Here is a 12,700-nt window from a genome sequence, read left to right as displayed (position 1 = left end):
ACAACTGGCCACGGGACAACTGGCCACGGGACAAGAGTTACACTAATATCAAAGAAATAGAGGAAGAGAATCCTTAAAGAAAGGATATCGAAGGAGAGACAAAATGAAATGTGAATGACAAGAATTAAAATAGTTTTAACTGTTTTAAACAAATTGAATTGCTGAATTCTCCTGCAGCAAGTGGACCCGTGGTGAACTGTCCCCTTCCCTCCTGCTTGGCTCCCCTTTCCCAGCGTGCCCAGGAGGGGCCCCCATACTGGAGGAAACGGGGCCCTTCTGGCGTCCTTGCAAAAGGCCCCTTCTTCCTCTGCCTGGTCCCCGCTGCCAAGCCCCCCCCAAGCTGTGCCCCCTGCCCTGGCTGCCCCTTTGAGTCTTGCCTTCGCCCCCCCCCCTCCAGGGAGTCTTTCTAATTGATTGATTGATTGATCAAAATTCTTTGGCTTCCCCCTCCCCCCGCCCCCCATCCAAAGGGATTCTGACTTGCCAGAGCTTGGGATGAGAGTCTGGGAGGGAGCCGGGAGGGGGAGGGCAGCGCAGAGCAGGGGCAATGAAGGGGCCGAGGCTGGCAGGCCCCTCAGCAGGGCCAGCCGGATGCTGCCGAGCGGGGGGTGGGGGGGTGGAAGGCACAGGAGTTGCAGGGGGCAACTCCTAGCCCCCCCCAGTGCCTGAGAGATGAGTTGGAAACCCTCCAAGCCAGTGGCCATTGCCAGGTCCGGGACCTTGAACCCCCCCTCTCCCCCCAGGTCAGCAGCGATGCCCTGCCTGATGCCCGCTTCAAACTCCTTCCGGAAGGAGGGGGGGCTTGGCTGGCCCTGCTGCTTTTCTCCAGCAAGGAATTCCTCCCCCTCCTCCCCGCGGGCATCAGCAGGTGCCCCTCTGTGCCCCAAACATTTTAGCCTCCCCTCGGGAGGAGCTGCGAGGAACTGCCTGGCGCAGCCCTTTCCCAGCACAGGTTGGGGGCTCCTTCCGCAGGCGGCCGGACCGCCACGGACTGAAGGGCTGCCCCGGGCCTCCTCCTGGCTCTGCAACCAGGGCAGCCGCTCCTCTGCCAATCTGCCTGAGCCTCCCTTTGCTGGCAGGCGCCATCGGAGAAGCAAGAGGTTAATGAGCCAACGAGCCGCGGTGTTGCGGCAGGCAGCAGCCGCACGATGACAGTGAGGCAGCAATTACTAATTAGATGCAGTTTAACAGGAGGGGGAGTGACATCTCCTCTTCGCCAACTGTCAATAATTAGCAGATCTGGTGAGGCTGAAATGTGTCCACAGTTAAAAGGCGGCTCCTGCCTGGGAAACCAGGAGGAGGAGGAGGAGGCGGCCTTGGTGGGAAGGGCCGCAGGGAGGCTGGGGCGGGACCGGCCTCGTCCGCTGCCTCAGGGCGGGTGGGAGGGTCTGGCCGTCCTGCTGGGGTGGGGGGGCAGCGCAGGGGCGGTTCCCAGGTGGCACGAGGGCTGGAGCCGGTGCAGCGTCAGGGAAAGATGGCAGCGGTTTGCGTGGCAGGAATTGAGTTCTGCCAGAACAAAGGACTGGTGTTCCTGCAAGTCTCCTGAGCCAGTCACTTGCCCAACACCTAATCCGGCTTGTGCTCATTGTGTGAAGCCCTAGCAGAGCGTGGCCAGGATGCCCTCGGGATTTCAGCCCAGCCCCAGACCGCCGCCCTGCAGGCCTCACCTTGTCCCCAGATTTGGAGCTGGCATGGATGCAGCAGGAGCTTCTCCTGGGCAGGAGAGCTGGAGACCCCGGGTAGGGGGTGGCCCTCGTGCCCCACGCCCTGCCAGAGCTGCTCAGGCTGCGTCTCTCCTGGGCCAAGAGGTGGGACCGAGGGGCTGGCACTGCTCGGCCTGGGGCTCCCTGGGAGAAGGGAGGGAGGGAGGAAAGAAAGAGGAAGGAAGGAAGGAAGGAAGGAAGGAAGGAAGGAAGGAAGGAAGGAAGGAAGGAAGGAAGGAAGGAAGGAAGGAAGGAAGGAAGGAAGGAAGGAGCAGAGGGAGCAAATCCTTCTTGTGAAAGGAAGCGCTCAGCCGCTTCGGAGGGGCCCCTTCCGAGTCCAGGTGTGCCAGTCAGGAAAGTGCCGAGGAGGCTTCAGGTGAGGAGTAGGGAACCTGCCCTCTCCCTCCTGGCAGCGTCCTTCTGGGCCTTGCCGGGCCACATCCGTCCAGCATTGGTCACGCAGGGAGAGGCCACGTGGGCGGCCCAGCCCCGGAGTGTCTCTGGATGGCCGGGATCCTCTGGAGGAAGTGGGGCAGCAGGATCCCTGGATGGCGTGGAAGGTCTGGTGCCTCGCAGCGTCCTCCTCTGTCTCGCTTTGTGGCCAGAGGTGGAGATCTCAGGAAGTCCCAAAGCGGCTGCTTCAGCCGGACTTGCTGGCTCTTTCCCGGAGGACGTTCCGCTCCTCATCCCAGAAGCTTCTTCACATCCTGAATGAGAAGCGAAACGTCTTCAAGGAGAGACGCAGGGAGTCCGGCTGCCTTTGGAGGAGCACCTTTGGGGCAACCCTGGATGGCCGAGAGTCTCCGCAGGCGGATCTGAGGAAGGAGCCCTGCCGATCCCTTTCGCCCCATCTGGATGGACTTTGCTGGAAAGGGGAGAGCTTCCCTCACGTTGGTGCTCCTCTCGGCCTCTTTTGAGACCCCTGGTGGGCTGAACCCCCCCGGAGACGCCCGAAAGGCCTTGGCCCTGCAGACGGGCAGATCCGGCTCTTGGCAGCGTTCCCCATTCGCCCCACTCCGGCTTTCTTCCTGCTCCGTTGGAGGTCAGAATTTGCTTCCAGCGGTCTCCTTTCAGTCGTCCAGAGGCCGCTGTTTCTCTCTGCACCCCATGAGGAAGGTCAGCCCCCCCTCCCCCTCCTGCGTCTCCAGATCTTGCTGACCTTTGGGGGGGCTCTCGCAGGGAGAGCTGGGTCCTGCTTGTCATTCAGAGATGAGCTGCCAAAGGGCCTGATGAGAGACCATCCTTTTGGATCTGTTGCCCGTTCCAGCCCCTCCCTCCCCCCAGAATAATGCCTTCCTGCTTCCCCTCCGTTCAGGCAGCAAAATGTTTCTGTGGACCCTCTGCCCGGCCGGGGCTTCTCAGGCCCGGGGGCAGCACGCAGGGCTGTGTCTGCCAGCCAAAGTGAAAGGGGGAAGCGGCTGCTAGCAGGATGAAGAAGGCGGCAAAGGATTCCCAGAAAAGAGGAACGTGAAGATCTGGTTCTTTCTCCAGAAGCCTCTTTTGGCCTCCCCAGGCCCAAAGGCCATGGGACCCCCAGGCCCTGCGTCTCCTGGCCTGCACTCTGCTGGAGGTCATTAAAGGTGTTGTGACCCCTCCTCGGCTGACCTCCACAGAGGCTCTCAGCGCTGCAGAGGGCACTGCCCACTCGCCAACGCTGCCTTCAGGCAGAGGCATGGATCCAGACTGCAGGATCTTGGTTACTGTCTCCCTGCGGGGTGTGACAAAGAGGTCCAGCCACAGATGGACCAAGATACTTCTCTCAGCGTGAACTTTGGGGCACTGAAAGGCATTTTCACACTAAAGCATGGGTAGGCCATCTTGGCTCTTTTATGACACGTGGACTTCAACCCCCAGAATTCCTAAGCCAGCCACTCTGAGGGGAAAGGGAGAGGTTTCCAAGCTGAAACACACTGGCTCAGGAATTCTGGGAGTTGAAGTCTACCAGTCATGAAGGGGCCATGGTTCCCCCATGCTAGCTCAGGATTTCTGGGAGTTGAAGTCCACATCCTAAAGGGGCCACAGTTCCTCAAGCTGGCTCAGGAATTCTGGGAGTTGAAGTCCACAAGTCATAAAAGAGCCAAGGTGGCCTACCCCTGGACTAGGGGTTCTGAAACAACTTCTGGATCAGCTGGTGAGCAAGAATCTGGTGAATTTTGCATGATTTATCCCAAATTATGATGTCTGGCCTGAAAGACGGGGGTACAGAACAGAGAAAGAAAGGTGATGAACATGGTGATAAGATGACTAGAGTTCTTGTAAAAAGAACCCACAAAGAAGTCACACGTTTCGTCAAATCGAACGACACACAGCCCCGCTTTTTCTCTCACAGCCTGAAATGTAGATGAATTCTTCCTGCGGTCACTGCTGTGGCTTTATGAGCTGGCTTGGGGTGCAGGGGGGACTTTCCAAGGTAGCAGCTCCCCGAAATGTTGTTCTGCATATGGTTCCCAGGAAGAAAAAACTCCACAGAGGACACCTTGTTGGCTTAGCTTGGCTTTCTTTGTACACGCCTGGACCCACAATATCTGCAGACACAGGATCCACCTGGATTTGCAGCCTTGCGTCCAGTCACTTGCTCTCCCGTGATTGAGTGCTGATTGTCTGAGAACCACCAGGAAGAGCTTAGTGAGCTGCTGGATCCAGTATTTGAGGGGCTGCCACAAAGAAGAGGAAGGGGCCAACTTATTTTCCAAAGCACAAGAAAGCAGGATAAGAAATGATGGAAACTCATCAAGGAGAGAAGCAACCTGGAATTAAGTAGAAACTTCTAGCAGTGAGGACAATTAACCAGTGGAACAGAAGTTGTGGGTCTTCCAAGACTAGAAGTTTTGAAGAAGATATTGGAGAACCATTTGCCTGAGATGGTGGAGGGTCTCCTGCTTGAGCAGGGGATTGGACTAGAAGACCTTCAAGATCCCCCCAGCTCTATTCTGATTGGTTGATTGATTGATTGGTTGATTGATTGATTGATTGATTGATTGAAGGCAGGACAAGAAACAATGGTTGGAAACTGACAGAAGAGAGAAGCAACCTGGAATTAAGTTGCCTTCAGAAATCGTGGCTGCTCCATCATTGGAGATTTCTATGAAGAGACTGGACAGTCGCCTGCCTGAGATGGCATAGGTTCTCCTGCTTGAGCAGGGGGTTGGACTAGAAGACCTCCAAGGTCCCTTCCAGCTCTCTTCTGATGGATTGATTGAATCCAAAGGTGCATGAGCCTAGGAAGGCCCCAGTATTCAAAGAAAAGAAAGAAAAGCTTCTATCAAGTAGTTAAACATTAATATGGAACCAAATCTTCTTTAGAAGGCCAGATCCTGAAGCTAAAACTCAAATACTTTGGCCACCTAATGAGAAGGAAGGACTCGCTGGAGAAGAGCCTCATGCTGGGAAAGGTTGAGGGCAAGAGAAGAAGGGGACGACAGAGAAGGAGGTGGCTGGATGGAGTCACTGAAGCTGTAGGCGTGAGCCTCAATGGACTCCAGAAGATGGTAGAGGACAGGAAGGCCTGGAGGAACATGGTCCATGGGGTCGCAATGGGTCGGACACGATTTTGCAGCTAACAACAAACATCTTCTGAAAGATTTGTTCCCTTCAGCATCGTCCTTGCTATTCAGAAGGGCCGAGCCTCCCTTCTGCAGAGCCTGGGGGCCTGGCGCCAGGGAAGAGGGTCCTCGGGCCTCTGCTGACCAGCTCTTCTCTTAGGAAATGCCCTTCACCCTTTGGCCACCTCGTGGCTTTGCTCCTGCTCCCTGGAGCAAGGAAGAGCACCTTCTCCCTCTCCAGGTGACCCTGGGGAGACCCCAGGGTCTTCTTTCCCCAAATTCTGCCCAGCTCGGCTTTCCCAGCCTTTCGACTGTCCTGTGCACCAGGTGGTTTCCACTCTCCTGGCTGGGCTTAGCACCCTTCCCTGGAAGCCTTTTCGATTGTCAGCATCTTAAAACTGTGGGGAGCGAGACTGCCCCCCCATGCTGCAGATGTGGTCATTTCCTACCTCCCCCCACCGCCCTCCCGAATCATCCCCCCCCCCCCGCGCTCTGTTGTGCAAACAGAGGATTCTTTCTGCCGCCAGGGAGGATCAGGAGGAGAGGTTCAAAGGCACCTTTTCACACCTTGCACCTGCAGGCTGAGCTGGATGCTCAGCTGCCAACTCAAAGGGGAGGCAAAGTCTCCAGATTCCTTTTGCAGAGAGGAAGCTGTTCAGGAGCATCACTCATCCCTCGGACATTCCCTGCTTTAAAACGTCAAACACTGGGAGGTGATCAAAGCCCAGGCCGGAAGAGGCACGGCCCCACTCTGCGCCCTGGAGCAGGTAATGGCCCTTTCGGGATCTCCCAGTGGGCACCTCCGCCACGGGCCTCCTTTGCCATGGAGACTAAAAGGCCAGGTGTTGGGGGGGAGGAGCAGATGGAGACCCTCGGAGGCCAAAGGTTCCTCAGGAAAATGCAGGCGAGACACCCAGCCTTGGGCAACTCTTTCTCCAGGCTGGGTGGGGCGGAGTGAGGCAAACCCTTGGCGGTCTTCACTGCCGGGAAACAAAGGCCGGCCAGGTGCGGGCCTCTCTCTGTGCCTCGGAAAGGAAAGCTGGCCCATTCCGGGCTGAAGGAGCCCCTCTTGAAGACGCTAAGCCGGCTTTTCAAGGGCCTGACCACCTCTCTGGTCATCAGGGCCTTGGAGATGACCATTAGCCGCTCCCCCACCCGAAGGGTGGGCCTGTCCCAGCCGTGACGGCGGACTGAGTGCAGAATGCCCAGCTCGACCTACGTTCTTGTGCTCCAGAAACCTTCTGCCTGTTTGGCTAAGGCACTCCCAGCCGGGGCAGGGACCCCAGGGCTGCCCCGTAGAAGACAGGGCTGGACTGTCCAGAGCTGCTCCAGGACGTTAGACAAGAAACAGTTTAAATTACAAGGAAGGAGATTTTGCCGAGACATTAACAAATGCACAGTGAGAGCCGCTGAGCTGCAGATGGGGCTGTCCTTCAGCAGAGGACCTGAAACACGGGCCTTTTTGCTCAGCCCAGATCAGGGGTCCCCAACCCCGGCTCCCTGGACTGGTACCGGGCCGCACCAACGAGCAAACCCCGTCTGTGGTATGCAGGCAGCACACAAAACCAGGCCCCCTCCGGTCCACAGAAAAACCTCTCTCCACGGAACCCGTCCCTGGTGCTCAAAAGTTTTGACCTCTGATCTTCAAGACCTCTTTCAGAAATGCAAACCGAAAATTTTTTCCAGGGATCAGAGAAAAGACTGCACCGCTGAGTGTTCTTCGACTGAGGCTTTTTGTCCCACCAGGCAGCCAGGAAAAGCAGAAAGAAGGGCAGGATTCAAACCCAAGACTGATAGGAAGTGTGCCTGGGGCATCCCTATCCGCTTCCCATGAGTTTCAACCTGCAGGCTGCTGCTGGCGGTGTTGAAGACCCTCCTTCAGCAGAGGATTTGGGGACCTGCAGCCAGGCGGGCAGGCAGCAGCCCTGGGAGAGCTCGTTCAGCAGACCGGGGTGCACTTGCTCTATAATTCCCCTAAAAACAATGCGTTACTTACCGGAAATCAGCGTAGATTTCTCGGGAACCACATTTTGCATTAAATACCCATTTAGAGCATACTTAAGAGTTGGCACCTGGAGGATTGAGACTCTCCATTAAGAGTTTGTGAACCTCAATATTTCTGCGTAAATATGATCTAAAACGTTACTGTTTTCCACATTAGTCCTCAAACTAGATAAAAAGAGGAGTCAAAACTATAAATCAATGAACAAGTATATTATTTTTGAATCATTTTTTAAAATTGGGTACTCTTTATCCAATCTGAGGACTTGTATGGAGAAGAGATCAGGTTTTAGATCATATTTATTTGAAAACACAAATTCACAAACTCTTAAGCACCACCGTACTTACCGTTATATCTTCAAGTTCAAATGCACCATAATTAAGATTGCATTAATTATACAATTTATTGTTTAGGCAATCCAGAGGCCCACTTAGGTTGGTATCTCTTTTTCGGGTTTTTAAAATAAATAGGAATTGTGTCTATGTAGTACTTCTTTCCAGAATGGATAACCAGCCTTGCCAGGACACCCTTATCTTATTGTTTGATTGCATAGGATCTTAATCAATTGTGGAAACGCTGTGGTCGTAATAATATGTCTGGTTCCAACCGAGCAGTTCACACAGTCCCTCGTGGCAATGCCAGATGGATGGCATGATCTAAAAGTGGTTAGACGGCTGGTCCAAAAATTGTTCCCAAATCATGCTTTTCAGTCAGTCCTTATCGTATGAGCAAGCATTGGGTGGAAAAGCTAAGGATTTGGTTCTGGGCCCTGTGTAATACTTTTATTATGACCTCAATGAGGAGTGGGAAGCATGCTTCTCCCGTTCAGACGAATTAGTTCAGACTGAACCAATTTAAAAAGAAACAGAATTCAGAAAAATTCGAGAGATCAAAGCATCAGGCTTCAAATTAGGGGCTACCTGTTGCGCAAAGGTTTTCAACTTACAAAGCAGAAGTGAAACACTGAGCTGATTGTAAACTAAACGTAAGTCAGCAGGTTTTGTGGCAAGGACAGGGCAGCTTCGCATTGGGCTCCTATATTGTTCTGCTTCCGTTAAACCCCACCTCCAGGGTTGTGGGGTTCAACTGGAGCACCCCCTTTTAGGAAGGATGTAGAGAAACTGGAAGAGATTCACAGATGGAGAAGGAGAAAGATCTGGAGATTATCCTACACAGAGAGAGGCAGCCTTGGAAATGACCGGGTGGCACAGGAGTCATCAAAGGAAGCCAAAGTCTCTTCTGCCCACTTTCGGAGTACAGGACCTGCCAATCTTCCTTACGGAAGATCCCTCCACCAGGGGCATCAGCGACCCAGAGGGTGGTGGGCTGCCCTGCGGGCAGGGGCTGTGGGCGGAGCTCTCTCTCTGCCTGCCTGTGCTACGAGCCAGCGTCCATCGGTGCCAGGCGCAGTTGCTGCCTGGTCTCAGCCTCGCCGGCCCCTTGGAAGGGAGCAGGGCCAGGTGGAGCCAGGCTGGAGGTGCCTCCACGGCTTTGCCAAGAGGAAGCTGGGCTTGGCGGGCCCACACCTTCCAGCAGCTGGCACAGTGGGTCTCCTCCACGTCAGCCGGGCAGTCGGTCGCACCCACCCCTTTCCCTCGCAGGAGCACTCCGCGTCCCCCTTTCCGCGTTCTGCTTTGTGTTTAAATAAGAAAAGGAATGGTGAAGTTGCTAATAATGGCTGTAAGAGAAAATATGCTACATCTGCTATGGATAGCAGTACAAAATTAGCTACTCACACCTCTGACACCCAAGATGTCTTCACTTAAAATACCCGTCGGCTTCCTTTACATAACTTGCTGATGATATTTAAAAGAAATACAATTTTGCAATTACTTCTTCTTTCTGGTGTATATCATTTTCTTTTTATGTTTATATATTTCTCCTTCATTAGTGCAGACTGAAGGGTGATTAGATCCCTTCAAACATTTTACAGAGGTTAAACGTTGATTAAGATTTAATTATTACTGTAAATAGCTTGGAATGGCATATGGTGCAAAAACCTGACATATGTGCATTTGAATAAATGAAGTGCTATTTCCCAGGATGCACCAGGAACTGTTTAACAGCTTTGGTGAAGGGTTATGTTGCACCTCATGTTAAGATTTCTTGGATGTTGTATTTTGTTGGGTTTCTGCAGCTGAAAGCTAAGAACAGTTTTTCCAGTTTTTAAAAACATTGAATATTTTAAATACCTAAATTGTTTTGCACAAATTTTTGCTAATTTGTCTAACTAGGTTAAACATTTTCAAAAGCTTTCAGGTTTTTCAGTGTAGGTTCCTAGCATTGTTGTGTCAGCCTTGGCACTACCACACACTGATACCATTTTAAAGTTATAAAATAATAATATTGAAGGAGCACAGCGAGTGTGCTGGTTTGCACGGGCGAGCCTCCCAAGGAGAGGCCAAGGTCCTTCTGCCCCTTTCAGGGTGCAGAGAGGGTGGTCTTCGGACCCCGCACCCCTTTGGCGGCTCCAGAGCCTGCAGGACCAAAACAAGGTTTCAGTGCTGGGGGGGGCAGTATTTATTGTATTTACTACTTCTACTTACACTGTCATTCAACTCACAAATCGAACCATCTTGCAAGAATCATAAACGCAACCCCTATCCAAAGCCAACGCAACTGACTGGCAGGGGAGGGCACCACTCAGACCCCCCCTCCCCAGAGATGGGGGGGATTAAAAGAGGTATCCGGGTTCCTTAAGTCTTGCAAACCCATTTTGTCCTTTAAAAATCCTCCCCCTGAGATCTTGGAGCCGACTAAAACGGGACACGTGAGCTGCATGCGAGGGAGGCGTGGGCCTTTGGGGGTGCCAGGGGGGCCTTTGAAGCCAGGGAAGGACATGCTGAGGGAAGCAAAAAAAACAACAACCCTGGCATGGGGAGCAGAGGGGCAGGGCCCACTTTGCTTCGCTTAGGGGCGGCATTGAGGTGGCTTGCGAGGAACGTCCAGTGTGGGATGTTGTGGTGCCGAGAATGCATATGAGAAGGAAAGGCAGGTTTCTGCCTGGTGTGGGGTCTGTAAGAGTGAAAGGGCCAATCCTGTTTAGAGGGGGGTGATGGGGCCCCCCATCCTGGGAGAAGAGCTGCCCCCCCTGCGTCTCCCGGGATCCCCAAAGAAAGGAGCCCAGAGGGAGAGGGGGCAGCCCCGGCTGGACACGGCAGGAGACCCTTTGGGGCCCAATCCTGGCTTGTAGACTGCAGGGAGGGGCCGCTCTCCGCATCCTGGGTGCGCCTCACCCTCAGTCGAAGCACCAGAGGGACCTCCCTATCTCCCCCCCCCGCCCTCCTTCGCTCTCAGCCTCCAAACTCCGAATGCTGGCTTGTGCCTGCATTTCCTCTGGGCTCGGCATGGCAGCTGTGCTGTTGCGATTCTTCCAGATGATTCTTCCCACTTTCTCTCTTTCCCACCTGTCCTTCCAAGAGACACTCAGCCAAAGGCAGCCGCCGGGATGGGGGGGAGGGGGGGTGCTGAACATGGCGATCCCTCTTGCCTGGCGAGACCGGGTGGGTGCAGCCACCGAGGGGGCAGGCTTTGGCCTTCCAAGCCCAGGGGTTGCCCCACAGCGAAAATCCGTGGGGGCTCCTGCAGCACTCTGCTTGTGTACTAACAGACTCCGCTAACCTCACTGGTATGCAACTGGTGTAACTTTGGGGGGGGGAGTGAATTAAAATGTATATCCGCCCGAGAGAGCCGTTAAGCAGCATGGAACGGTAGATGAGTCTAAGTGCTTTTGCTGTTGCTAATTAGAGTAGCCTCCCTCTTCCCTTCTGTGACATAAATGGGTTGGTTGCTCGCCCTCCGCTTATGCTGGCAGGGGATGATGGTAGCTCTGCTCCTCTAGCGTGTCTGCACACCCCCTGCCTCCCACCCCCGGCTTGCTGGGGCAGGGGCTCCGGAGCCAAGGCGCTGCAGAGCAGAAGCCCCTGCACCTGGCCCGGCAGGATGGGCTGGGACTGGCTGCCGGCCGTCTTTCAGCCCTCCAGGCCCCAAAGCGTCCCGTGAGGATGCAGCTGCCCAGCAGGTAACAAAACCTCCCACCTGCCCGGGGGGGGGGGCAGCGATGGAGACCTCCTGAGCTTCCCAGCAGTGGGCCAAACAGGCTTCCTTGAGCCTTCTAAAGCCCCCCCCCCCGTCCTCCTGGTAAGGAACACCTGCTGGAGAGAGGAATCTGGCTTTGACAGTGAGGACAAAGGCCCTTCTCAGGTTACTTGCCTGCAGTGGGGATACCTGGCATCAAAAGACGCCTCCTTGCCTTCAGGTCTCTTTGGCCTCGGCTGCTCCAAGCACCTCAGGTGGGGCCCAGCTTCTCCTTGGAGGAGGGGCTGCTCTCAGGCTCCTCTGAGAACCGTCAAGGCCAGAGGTGTCCAACTGTGGCCACTTTAAGACCTGTGGACTGCAACTCCCAGCACTGCTGGCTGGGGAATTCTGGGAGTGGAAGTCCGCCTATCTTAAAGTGGCCACGTTAGGAGACTCCTGGTTAAGGCCAACGCTAGAGACTTGCAGGCCTCGCTTGCCTTCCAACACTGCTCTGGTGGGAAGTTCTGCGTGTCTGGTGAAATGGGTTGAGTCTCGACGAAGAGAGGGACGGAGAGCCTGCCCACGTTTGGCGCGCCTGACCTGACCACCAACGTCTCCTTTGCCTTCCACGTGAGGGAAGTGGCTGGAGGGGGGGGGCCTTCTAGCTGCCCTCGGCCTTCCCAGGGTGCACCCCAAGTTGCTGTGTCTGGATAGCTGCCTTTTCTCTGGGCATCCCCTGCCCCCCTCTGGCCACTCGTGACAACTCCCGGCCGAGCTGTGGCTGATGGGCCAATCAACTACCTTCTGCCTGTTCCTTCCTGGTATCTCCAGGTATTGCTGGGAAAGTGCCCAGAGCTGCATCTTGGCACGGAGTCCGAGGGCTGCTGGAAGGTGGGGACGGTGTGATGGGAGAACTGCCAGGGCTGGGCTGTGTGAGCAGAGGAAATTCAAGTGGGCTGGCGTGGCACCATCCACGGAGCCAGGCCTCTCGTCCTCTCCGCAGCCCCCGGCAGCTCTCCCGGCCCCGACCCAGGGCCTGCCGGCTCTTCTTCTGACCCCACTTCATGCCTTGTTCTCTGCAGATCCAGACCGCCCGCCTGGAGCCCGAGATCGGCCAGGCCACGGCCAGCCTGACCGTCACCTACAACAAAGGGCTGTAGGTGGAAGCAAGCCCAGCTCTCAGCGGCACCCGAGCTGGCGCAGTGGCAGCGGCGGCAGCAGCAGCGAGAGGCGTGAAGGGAGGAGGGGGTGGGTGGGGAGGGGGCGGAATACAATAGGAAGGAGAAGACGACAAAGCTGCGGCTTGTAACATCTTCCCTCCGTCAAGAACGGGGTGTAAATTAGCACTTTCCGAGACCCGGTATCTCACGTTGGTCGAAAAGATTAATATTTAAAGTTCTCAATTAGCGACAGTAACAGCACAAAGAGACGGGGAG

General features: G+C 55.1%; 1 protein-coding gene across 1 annotated transcript in view; it reads left to right on the top strand.

Annotated features, from left to right (window-relative positions):
• SFXN5 (sideroflexin 5) overlaps positions 1-12,497 on the top strand; it is a 49,180-nt gene extending 36,683 nt beyond the window's left edge. Inside the window, exon 14 of the mRNA XM_083367523.1 lies at positions 12,347-12,497. Coding sequence (XP_083223649.1) covers positions 12,347-12,424 — 78 coding nt within the window. The 3' untranslated portion in view covers positions 12,425-12,497. The remainder of the gene's footprint in view (positions 1-12,346) is intronic.
• Positions 12,498-12,700: the final 203 nt, after the last annotated feature.

The sequence above is a fragment of the Vipera ursinii genome (assembly GCF_947247035.1).
Source record: "Vipera ursinii genome assembly, chromosome: 7".
Taxonomy (NCBI): Eukaryota; Metazoa; Chordata; class Lepidosauria; order Squamata; family Viperidae; genus Vipera; species Vipera ursinii.
This window is presented reverse-complemented; position numbering and strand designations above follow the sequence as displayed.